Raw genomic sequence first — 12129 nt, forward strand, 5'->3', positions numbered from 1 at the left:
AGATTTTGTTGTTCTAGAATACCCATTTAACTATAGAGATATAAATGTTGTGTGTTTTAAATCTTTTCACTTAATTTGTTTAGAATTATATGTTTTCATTTTGAGGGCCGATACTACAAATACAGTGTGTCAGATTCTAAGCGTTTTTTTTCCTTGGGCTGTCTTCGACCAGTAAATGTACATAAAGGTACTGGAGACAACCAATGCTTAGATAATTCTAATAATTCAAAACAGAGTGATGCAAGAAGTGTGAGGTCCAACAACTCTTAAAATTTACCCAACATCACCAGATTTTACCAGACCCCATTCTTTTTTTATCCAAACAATAGAAAATACCTTTCAAATCATTCATCTTTCATATCATTTTTATGACGTTCACGATGTTTTTCGCCATTCTAAATACAACTAGACTAGAGCTTTGTCACAGACGTGATGAAAACCCCCACATGCTCCATTGACACAGAATATTTTGCTTGTTGTCTTCACAAAAAACAGCGGCCACCATGCTCAATGTTAAAATGCACTAAGTGACCCCATGACCTAGTTTTTGACCCTGCATGACCCATATTCAACCTTTGCCTAGACATCAACTAGATACAACTTCTGACCAAGTTTGGTGAAGCTAAGATGAATACTACTTGATTTAGAGAGCGGACACCATGCTCAATTTTTAAAACGCACTTAGTGATCCTGTGACCTAGATTTTGACCTGACATTAGGGCTGTCACGATTCACCGGTATATCTTGGTGCATGTCGTGAAAAAATCGCACCGCAGTACGGCGTTGCAGCACCGGTTTTTTTAATATTATTATATTAGCACAGATATAAATACATTACATAATTTTTTTGATATAGATATCGTTTTGAAAAATGTAGAAGCGATTCAAAAGGGCAAAATAAATAATCCGTTAATATCCAGGTCAAGCAAGCGCTTCCACTTGTAGATGTTTAACTTTTACGTTTAAAATACGGCGATGTATGGGTCCGTACCTTTTTTAGATGAGACAGATTTCCGTTGCAAATAAATTCATAATTATCTAAAAGATGTTTATTCTATTTCTTATTTTCTTTCTTTAGTATATCGATCGTTCAAAGCATGGCACTTCCGAATCATGTTATCTTAAGATTCTGAATAAGTCGAGGAAGAGTCAGAACGCTACGGATTTTCAATACTGGGCCCACTGACTCCGCATTTTGAACATGCCCTTGAAGCGTTCGATTTACACAGATTGTAGTCACAGCTATTGTAAACAACATGGCGGACATTTTAGAAAAAGACGCGAACAATAACAATGACTACTTCTATCAAGTTTATTACAGTTTCTTTTACAGTTTCTTGTCATACTATGATACCAGTGTTTTCTGATTATTGAGTTTAATTAAGTTTGTAAAACTTGTTATTGTGCTGTTTTCTTTACAGATACATATTCTGTAAAATATCGCGGTATGTACCGCGATACAGTGTTGCCGTACCACGATATACCGCGGTACTCTCACGGCGTATCGTGACACCCTACCTGACATGGCCCATATTTATACTTGTCCAAGACATTATCTAGATACAGCATCTGACCAAGTTTGGTTGAAATCAGATGAAAGCAACTTGAATTAGAGAGCGAACACTAAATACAGGTTGACCAACAGACCGACAAACTCATTCATATATACCCCCCTAAACTTTGTTTGTGGGAGTAAAATAAAATAACTTCTAAATTAAAACCTCTTCCATTAAAACCTTAGGTAACGTTTTCAATAACGAGTGAAAAAAGCTTTGTGATCTTTTTTTAATTACAAGAAATGTAAATAACAGCAATAATACAAAAATACTCCATTATTAAGAGTGGGTAATCACGTTACCATCAAGATTGGGACGTCCATGCCGAAACAGATAAATTCGATGGTTTATGCAGTAACTGACATTACTTAGTTTTTCTCTTTGAAATCAAATCCTCGATATAAAATTTCAAAGTAAATTCATTAGAAAATGTTTAACATCTACAAGACAGTTTTCACAGAAATGTTTAATAAGCTATGACTCTAGAGGAGGTTTGAATTCAAAAAAGAAAACACTATTATCGTTCAGACCTACGACCTTCTGTGTTAGTTCCATCCATTCGCTGTTTCTCTTTCCTTGTCCAATCAAAAGACGTGTTACACCCACCATCAAAAGATGTAGCATTGAGCACAATAGGTACTTGACAGATCGGGGATGTTTTTACAAGGTGATAAGAAAACAATGCCTAGGGGCTTATCTCCACTGGCGAGTAAATTAGCGCTAATCCCCTTGTGTATCAGGGGCAATTAAACACATCTGCACATTTGTATTGCAGGGAAGTGTTCTGTGGGCCCTTTCATGTGAGAAAATTAGCAGTAGGCCCATAACTAAAAAATCATAACTCGACAGCCAGCTGGGGGGGGGAGCCGGACCCCTGGGCCCAGTGCCTGGGTACGGGCCTGCATATCTATACTAAGATGCTCAAAACCTAGCTCTGGCTACCATAACTTTAAATGTCGCTTGTTATGATTTTTGACTGGCGCGACGTTACAGGTCTGTCAATACTATATGAACTGTACGCTGAAGTTTCTTTAGCTACTCAAAACCATACCTATATCTATAATTTCAGTCGAAAAACACTCCCCATAAAATCGGCACAACCCTATATACACGTTTATTGGAAGTTAATCCCCCCCCCGGGATCGACATTCGTGGATCTGTGGGCTTTATAGAGAATAATAGGTCAGTGTTGATTATAGATCAGGTTTATCATGCGAGGCTTAGAAAACAAAAAGCACGAGCCTTGGCGAGTGCTTTTTCGTTTTCGTGCCGAGCATGATAAACCTGATCTATAATCAACACTGACCTATTATTCTATTTATCCCACTTTTATTCAGTTAACTTTTTTTATTTAAACAAAATAAGTTTTCACGAGTGTTTGTCGTACTTTGATAATGACTGTAGTGTAACCAAGGTCAGTGTATTACTCCGCGTTCCAAAAATAACCGCTGATCAAATAATCATTTTTTTAAATCAGAATATCGTTCTGTAACAAAGTGTCGAGCGTTATTAATTACAATTTTAATCATATTGAATTGCAAATCTTAAAGTTTTATGATATCAATATGACATTAAGTTGTTATATACAAGGAACTACATTTGTTTACAACGTAGCCTAACACCACACACAATTCACTTTCGATATCAAACTATCGAGTCGATCACGAGGTGCACATTATTTGCTTCTTTGTTATAATATGTGGTTATTTCGTGACGAAATAACAAAGATTACTTGGATTTAAGCTAATTATATACATTTACATTTTGAATGTTGAAAGTGGCACCAAAGAATTGTGAGGCAAAGTTGTTCGAACGCTGGTGAACCGTGAAGTGACTGGGTGGGGCGAACATCAAGATCAACTTGTTCGACGGTAGACAGTGGTTGTCTAGGCTGCATTTCGGCCATAGTTTCGGTGCGTGAAGGTGTACAAGAGGAACTGTTGGATTGTTACATTTACTGGACTGAGCAAGAATGAACACTTTTGCAGCTGTTCAACAGATATGTTGGAATAATTGGTTAAGGACTGGACATTTTTGTGCCCTGTTATTGCCATGGTTTTAGTGGGTGGATATTTGTATTTCGAAATTTTTGGACCAGGAATTTGCGAACTGAGTGGTTCGTTATTCTCTTGTGCTTGAGAAAGCCGGAGTCTTTTGCCATGGCCTTCAGCATCTGACCTAACTTGTTGACACCCAATTGTTGACGCAAGAATCACCGGGATGCAGTGTCATTTGTGCGTATTGCCAGGTAGAAAAGATGCTTTGAAGAAAAATCAGATGGATGCATATCCGAGAACAGCTTGTAAATTAACACAGGATTTCTTGGTCCAGACGATTGTTTTCTACGGTCAAAGGGGAGCAACTCGCACTGACTTCTTCAAAGGGGAGCAACAACAGAACCTAGTTGCATAGTGTTCAATTTACCTAATACTGGAGGTTTTAATAAAAATAAATGACAAAAAAACACGTGTTTTTGCTACTTTCCTTTGTTTTAAGGTCATTAAGATTGACAAACATTTGAGATTGTTTTTATTATTGATGCACTTGGCAAACACAGGTGACGAGGTGCGTGGGAAAAAGTAGTCCCGGTTCGGCAGTTGATGACGTCATTTCGTGCCATTGATTATAGCCTTGCCGTTGATTATAGATGAAATTTAATAAACGGGGCTTGAATCAACCGATTTCGCTGTAAAAGTGGGATAAAATAATATTCTTTTGTTTTATTTTTTTTTGTTTCTTATTTAGTTTTCAAGCTTTTTACAATGGATTGTCTATTCAAAGAAGTACGATTACTGTACAGTAATAAATATAATGTCATCTTCATAAATATCTGTAGCTACGGCTCTGAATATACGTACATCATATCAAAGATGGTGTTCTGATGAAGACTAAACACCGACAATGTCACAAAACGAATAACTCCTGGCATAAGGACTTAAAAATAATCATAAAATGATGAAACATTTTATACTATAATTATAGTTAGGCCTATCAATGACATGGAGTTTCAATAGTGTGTCAGCGCTGAATTGAATCATCAAAGCCTTATAATGAGCGAGGTTAATGGCACTATTAAAATGCTATGTTCATTTCCCGTTTCGATTTTTTGGAATATTTATAAGATCCCGTTTTGGCAATACTTTATTGTTTTGTTTTATGATATTGTTTCGTTAATACATAGATAGCAGTACATTGATTGAATGGTATCCGGAAAGGGGGGAAGGATATCGAGTATATACGGGAGCTTAATTAGCGGGTTTAAGTGAGCTATGTTAGTTGGCACTTACTTCGAATATAGCATCATTTTTCGTGAAGAAGTAGAGGATATTTTCACCCGTTAAGCCACTAAAGATTTATATTTGATTACGCCATTTTCGGCTATACAGTGTTTGCCCTTTCCTCGTTTTTTTTGTATCAAGATCGTAGACGTCCGGATAAAAAAAGTTATGAAGGAAATATGGCCACAATTCTGTTGTCCAATTACATGACGTTCGAGAAATTGGATGTACATATATCATTTTCTCTTATTAAACACATTAGTAGCGCACTTGTAGAGTAAAATATAACACACATCACAATTATTACATTTTCACGACGCTTTTTCATCAATTTTGGGATAAAGCCAATTTTGTTGTCAATAAATTAGTTATCAGAGATAGGACGGTATCGAAGAAAATGAAATTCTTCAGGGATGTCAAAGCAAAATTTGTGTAATATAAATCACTTTCGTTGATAGCTGCAGTTTGCACGACAAATATAGGCAGTTATCAAACTGGGCTACGACAAATGTCTGTATGTAAACTTGTTACGTCGTCATTTGTACACAACAATAGTGCATATATTCACTGTGGTTGAGCTGATTCTCTCCCTTTTGATATAATATTTCCCTTTTGTTGTTATAATATAAAGTTGTTTAAGGTGTTTGTGCATCTTGTCGTGTTGGGTGGGTGTATCCTAGACATATATTCTAGTTGAGGGTGGGGGTGGGGTTGTTTTTGTATTGTTATATGTTTGTCATACATACATTGTTGGTACCCATAACTCTGGGAAGTTATCTTTTACTAAAGGAGTTATTGCTGCAATATAGGACGACACCTTACAAATAAGATACGATTGGAATATAAAATTCCACTTTCATTGATACATTTCACAGTTTCGTAGAGTGAAAATAAAGGGTTAAATTAAGATATATTCTTTGTGTTCTCTGACTCTCGAAAGCCTTTTTAGGTTAAGGTTAAGAGAACCCGAGGCTATTACATCCCAATGGCCCCTGGACTAACCCAGCTAGAGATTGTACCATTTCACGTTGACGCTTACAACACTTAACTCAAGAAGATGAACTTCTACAACCCAGAGAAGAAAGAGGACTACGATATCATCTCCGGCATCAGACCTCACCCGACGTTTTTTTTGTCTCCAAAAGCCTTGAATGTTCTGCAGTCTCTTCAACATCCTTATGTGTTCGATCAAAATAATCAAATCAGTGGGCCACTTACTACATAGACACAGAACCTCGTTATTATTTAGTATAATGGTACTTTCAAAGCGCTACCGGTGTATTAAATGTACATTGCATGTACATTTTCCCTATCCAAAAACAACAGCTAATTGCAGGTTACATTCACAACCTTTGGACATCTTCCATATCAATTGTAGAAATGTAGTTCAAGTGTTATTTGATATATTTGATATAAAGTTCGATAGCCATTTATCGATATACATGTATATACACGACTATCCTAAGTAATAGGAAGTAGATGGGACAAAACGCATCGGAGTAATTTAACACAACAGTTTAAAGTGAATGGCATTTTTTGATAGACCCATATCAATTAAATACACTGTACTATATATATGTAATATATTTGTATGTATATGTTCACTTATTTTAAAAATATGATCACTTGACTTTCTTATTAATAACATTTGAATAATTTTATAAAGATAGCGGATAAATATGAATGTGCATGTATTATAAGTCGGTTGTCAGGATGGCCGAGCGGTCCAAGGCGCCAGCCTCAAGGTTGTTCACTTTAAATTAGAGTGGTCCACGTATGTGAGCGTGGGTTAAAATCTCACTTCCCACACCGTTTTTTAGTTGTGCTTATAAATGAAATAACAATAACCAAACGTCGAGTTTTGATAACAGTGTGTTTAGCCAAAGAGTTTTCAAAAGATCGAAGGTTCTTTGTTCAAAAGTTTATGACAATCTAAAGTATAAGTCACTTTATAAGCTGCTCTTTATATAAACAGTACCGGATTAAGTACCGTGGAGGCCTATATGCAACAAAACTTTTGAGGCCCACTCGATGGTTGTTTTGTTGTGGCATCATTTAAATTTTATGGATATTCGTTAAAAAGTAATTCTCAAATGAGGTCAAGACAAATATGATTGTATATTCAATCATTAATCCGATACATAAATACGGTGTTTACACGCGAATGAGTATTCCTTAAGTGCCGCGAGAGTACCGTGCTGCAGGTTAATTAAGTTACTACAAAAGATCTTTCGTTACGGTCACATGGGGCCTCTAAATGTCGCTGGGCCAATCGGCAGTTGCCTACTCTGCCTTAAGGGTAATCCGAGACTGAGTATAAAGGTCACCCAAAATGCAGGGTTTAAAACGTGCTGCTGGTAGGATGTTGTTTTAATAAGGACTCCATATGTTTGTCGATTGACTGGTTCCGAGCAGCATTTGTAGCAAATCCTTACTTCCAATAAACACAACAAGGAGATGCTCGATATTCAAATATATTATTATATTATATTTTTAGTTAAATAAACGTAAACTTTATTTGTTACCTTTATATGAATAAAATTTCATTTTTGTAGAAAAAATAACTGATTTGCAAAAAAAAACAACTTCCAAATAAGAAATGTTCCAGATCCGGCAAAATTTGAAACTGTGAACCTAATACGGTTGAACGTGCAAGGAAGCCAAACAAACTATGTTAATTGCATTTGATATTAGTCTCTAGACTGAAACATGTGAAACTTTTCACAAAACATAATTTGTTCGGTATGACATATTGACACCGCTGCCTCCGTTCAAAGCAGACGATCTCCGTTTCGTGAATACAAACGTTCACTGGTTAAGAACAAGAGATGTTTTGCGAACTAGTTTGCTTCTAACCGGCTCTGCCCGCGCTTGTTCAAGCGTTAAATAGTGATTACGTGATTTTTTTCTACCAATTGATGCAGCAGACGTTTTTAAGGCAGAGATGCCGACACAGAAACGGTTGATGGACGTCAAAAAGAGAGCATGACCAGTCAACACTTCCTTATCCGTATTTGCTAAAAGCTATTGCTTATTAAGTCGAGACGAGAACAGTTGTTTGAACTAAAAAGAATCGGATCGAAAAGCGAAAATTATTAAACGCATATCAAATAAAATAGAAGCGCAAAATAACGTCTGGGAAAGTGTAAGTAGGACTTTATTTAACACATATAAAATAAAGCGAAGTTAAAAAAACTATGAAAAAGGTACAAAAGCAGTAAAACAGAACCATATATACGACAAAGTAATATCATTTTTCTATTGAAAAATCTTGTAACATATTTATTGTTTATCTTTAAATGTATACCATTAATGAACATGAAACAATGGTAAATGATTACACATACATAATGTATTGTATAAAGATGACAATAGGAAGGTGACCGGTATTTTTGCTCGGTTGTATCTTCTAAACAATATGCACAATTTCCGTTATTTTAAAAGTTTAAAGAGTTTAATTTACGAGCTTAAACCACCCACATAAAAACGACACAGAGCAAAGTTGCGTATTTTACAAATGACACATAAACAACGCTTGCGCTACAATAATAGCTCAAGAAAAGACATTTAAAACACGACCAAAGGTCTGTACATACTATTATTAACATTGATTTGAACGCGTGCATATCCAAAATTGTATTTATATTACTATAAAATAATTATATCCCATAACCAACAAAAAGTTTAAAAATCCATATCAAACTATTATTATGTACTATACATGTATAAATACTTTATGAAATTATCAACCTAAATGTTTGAATAGTTTATTCAAAAGTTCACGTTGATGGTACCTGTTGCTTGCAAAGATGACAGGATTACATAAATAAGCCAAAGAAAGATCAAAAAGACACCGGAAATGACTTTCGTCCTCTGCGGTCCTCCAAGCTCGGCGCGCCCAAAGGCGACAGAGTACCGCCGCACCGCAAGTAGCGCCAGGGCCATGAGCGCCACCACAACGTACACCACCACCGAGAACCCCATTGAGCCGGCCGGAACTTCAAATTGTTTGCCCTGAATAAAAAAAGGTGTGTCGAATGGTCATTTTTTTCGGTTGAAAATTTAAATTGCGTACACAATTATGGAAAAGCCTCTCAAGGACAAAACATTATTTAGGTCGCCGTGGTGTAATGGATAGGTTGTCCACCTAGCGACCGGGAGGTGATGGGTTCGATCCCCACCGTGAGAGCTTTCTTAAGATCTCTCCCAACGACACCAAGTACTGGTTCTAGGCCCAGGAAATGGAGTCGATAGCGTTTATATAAGCCTAAGGCTTTCGATGCAATTGAGCTAAAATAAATAGGTTAAAACTAAAACATTTTAGAAATGACAAAATAATTAAAATATCATCATATTCGTTATCATTATCATTATAATAATTATAACTATTTCAGATCGAATGTTCCCAATTGAATGGTGGATTATATACTGCTGGACGTTTTCGCATGCGCTCCGTTCACAGAACTACTTTTTAAATGTCTTCAAATCTCTTATCAAATGAAAAAACACCTGTTTTGTAAGTAAGGAAAATATATGTATGTATCAAAACATCCAAGCAACATATATATTTCAAATATATTTGTTTAACTAACCCGTTCTTCTTAATGTTATTAGCATGATACATTTAGTTTGGTTCGGCTTTAAAAAAATGTTTTACAACAACAACGATTTCATGACCCACCTTAACAGCCCAGTATATACTGGAAATCAACCACGGCAACCCAAGACCGAGGAAAACGTTGACGGAGTTACTTCCGTTCACGTTACCGACGGAGCTGTCGGCGGTCTTTTCATTCATGGCGGCGGTCTTGCTGGCGAACGTGTCTGGCATACTGGTCCCCAAGGCAACGAATGTGATGGCGGTAATGGCGTCTGGCAGGCCGATCAGACATCCAAAGGTGGCCGCGAGGTCGTTGATAATGGCCGTAAGGATTCCGATGATCGCCAGTGAAACCCAGAATGTTGGCCAGCCACCAAGATACTTCGCGGGCGGGATGAAGGCAAAGATAATCTGAAGACGAGCAACACTGAGTTGTTAACAGAAAAGTCACTGAAAAAAATATCATGTAAAACAGTTAAACATGAATTGAGCATATTAACAGCAACTGCAACGCATTACTTAACATGGCAACAACTTATTATCGAAACTCTTTATTCAGGCAGTGCTAAGATATAACAATTAAATAATCTCCAACGCCTTAACATGAACGCCATCGGCGCTCACCTTCCAGCCAAACGACAGGAAGTGCAGCACGTAGTCAATGAAGGCGGCGTTCTCGGTGTCACCTCCGTTGACGTTCATAGCGTCATGGAACTGTTGAAGCCACGTGGAGGACTCCAGCGCCATGCCGCCTATGTTGGCCTTCGTCATGTTCATCAGACGACTTACGATCCCATCGAAATCTGCCATGTGGAAATGAACATGTGTATGTGTAGTGTAACTAAGGGAGTTTTTATCACCGTTAATCCTTTTTAAACATAAGCTGTCGTCGTGTGTTGGCCATTTTAAGTAATTGTATACAACCAACGAGTATCTTGTAATCAAAACCAAAGGATTTATAAACATTAAAGAAGAATTTTTTACTTAAATGAATAGTTGTTAATCCTAAACACCTATATACAATCAAAAAAACTTTAATTCAACTAAAATAACAACATACAGGATATGATGTTAAAACAACGTTACATAAAGTGGCGCGGCGTTACGGCGGCGTTACGTTAACGCGCCAAAACCGCGACATTCTGGGGGCCTCAACATGATTAAGCACAGTCTGATCAAAATGTTAATCCAACAAAAGTATGATCAAAATGTTAATCCAACAAAATTACATGAAGAAAAAATTATTACTCAAAAAATATTATCTCAATTACTGTCAAAGTATTGATTAATCATCTAAACCCCAGAATAGATTGCACTGTCTTTGAAAGTTCACTTTGTATCACATATTTTTCCATCACATGTTAAGCTTGCTGTTTATCAACTGTTTATCGCGCTGTTTCTCACATGTTTTAGCACAATGTTCATCACTAGTTTCTCTCGGTTTCGCGTCCACATAGCACTTCTAACGAATAGAGTTTTACGATTGGACTGGTCCCGGAAGGGCAGCGACAGAAAGGAGGGGATGTTGTGCGCCCATTTCAAGGACATGAAGTGCAATTTCGCGGCCGCCTCGCACGTCTGCTCCACCGGCGCTCTCTGCGCATGCGGGTACATGCTAATGTTCACATCCGCGCACGTGGTGTACCGGAAGCCGAAGCCGACGGGCTTTGCTCCGGCGCTCGGGTGGTGGTACGGCGTTCGCTGCGAAAGCGGTGACCAGCTGTAATCTTGGTGAGAAGCGGTGACCGTCGGACTATCGCCACGTGACATTTCGGACACCACGATCGGCTTATGATCTTCGCTCTCGGAGCGGGACGAGTGCTTGGAGTTGGACGACGAGTTGAAATCGGGCATGCTCGTATCACGTTACTGGGGGCTTTCTCCCTGAAAACTCTGCGGCGACGGCGATCGGGAAACTGAGATCGTCTCAGTTTCCAATCCGCCATCCGTCCGCTCGCTCTTCATCTCTACCGAGGAGACGCTTGTCTGGTCGCTCCAAGCGGTTCCCGCCGGATCGCCGGAGCTCAGCGGCCGCTCGTGGTCGCCGTCGATGTCGTAGAATATGGCGGTTCCTGGCATTCTGAGCGTCCGCTATAGTTAGGCCACAAGGGAGTCGCATGGTTAACGTTTGCGTAGCGGCCTTTGTGTTTCCGGTTAACTGAATGTGTAGGATGTGGCTGCAGGCGGGCAGCGGCGGGGATGGTGATGGAGCGTCGGATATACGCCATTGAAATGAAATCTAGCGGGTGGTTCGTAGCCAGTACAAGGCGGTGACATTCTGTGGGTCAACGGCCGGAAAATGGCTGTGGGTGTTTCCGGTACGCCAACCCTGTTCGAAAGGCCGCTTACGAAAGGGAATTCAGTTGCGATGTTTACGTGAGAGTTGTGTTGGTTTGATTGCCGGTACTCCGATCATGTCCGGTCGAGGTACTCTTCGTACGGTTACGGGGACCGTCTATCGTGTGTCGCCCGGGAGCTGTCGTATCCTTCCTTCCGGAACTGGAAGCTGCAAGGCGCCCTCTCGTGCTGCACGGCTGTCAGATGAATGGTATCGATTGGATTATGTAACGCAAGTTTATTTCTGTTCTCCAGTGTAAGTGGTGTATCGTCGGGATGAAATGCCGTCTGCTGAATGTCCAAACTCGTATGCGCTTGATCACGCTGTGCTAAGGGATGAAATATCGTCTGTTGACCT

At 38.6% G+C, this 12129-nt stretch overlaps 1 protein-coding gene across 8 annotated transcripts in view; it reads right to left on the reverse strand.

The window, feature by feature from the left end:
* Positions 1 to 12129, reverse strand: part of LOC127866043 (sodium/calcium exchanger 3-like) — a 67551-nt gene that overhangs the window by 13216 nt on the left and 42206 nt on the right. For 5 of the 8 annotated variants that reach the window (XM_052406289.1, XM_052406287.1, XM_052406288.1 and 2 more), the window contains 3 exons: positions 10059 to 10237; positions 9516 to 9845; positions 7976 to 8848 (listed from right to left, as the gene is read on the reverse strand). The exons of 1 other annotated variant lie outside the window; for it this stretch is intronic. In XM_052406289.1, coding sequence (XP_052262249.1) covers positions 8606 to 8848; positions 9516 to 9845; positions 10059 to 10237 — 752 coding nt within the window. In that variant the 3' untranslated portion in view covers positions 7976 to 8605. Of the gene's footprint in view, positions 1 to 7975; positions 8849 to 9515; positions 9846 to 10058; positions 10238 to 12129 lie in introns of those variants that run through there. 2 more of the 8 variants (XM_052406292.1, XM_052406290.1) reach the window with 2 other exon arrangements.

This window comes from Dreissena polymorpha, chromosome 2 (assembly GCF_020536995.1).
Source record: "Dreissena polymorpha isolate Duluth1 chromosome 2, UMN_Dpol_1.0, whole genome shotgun sequence".
NCBI classification, from domain to species: Eukaryota; Metazoa; Mollusca; class Bivalvia; order Myida; family Dreissenidae; genus Dreissena; species Dreissena polymorpha.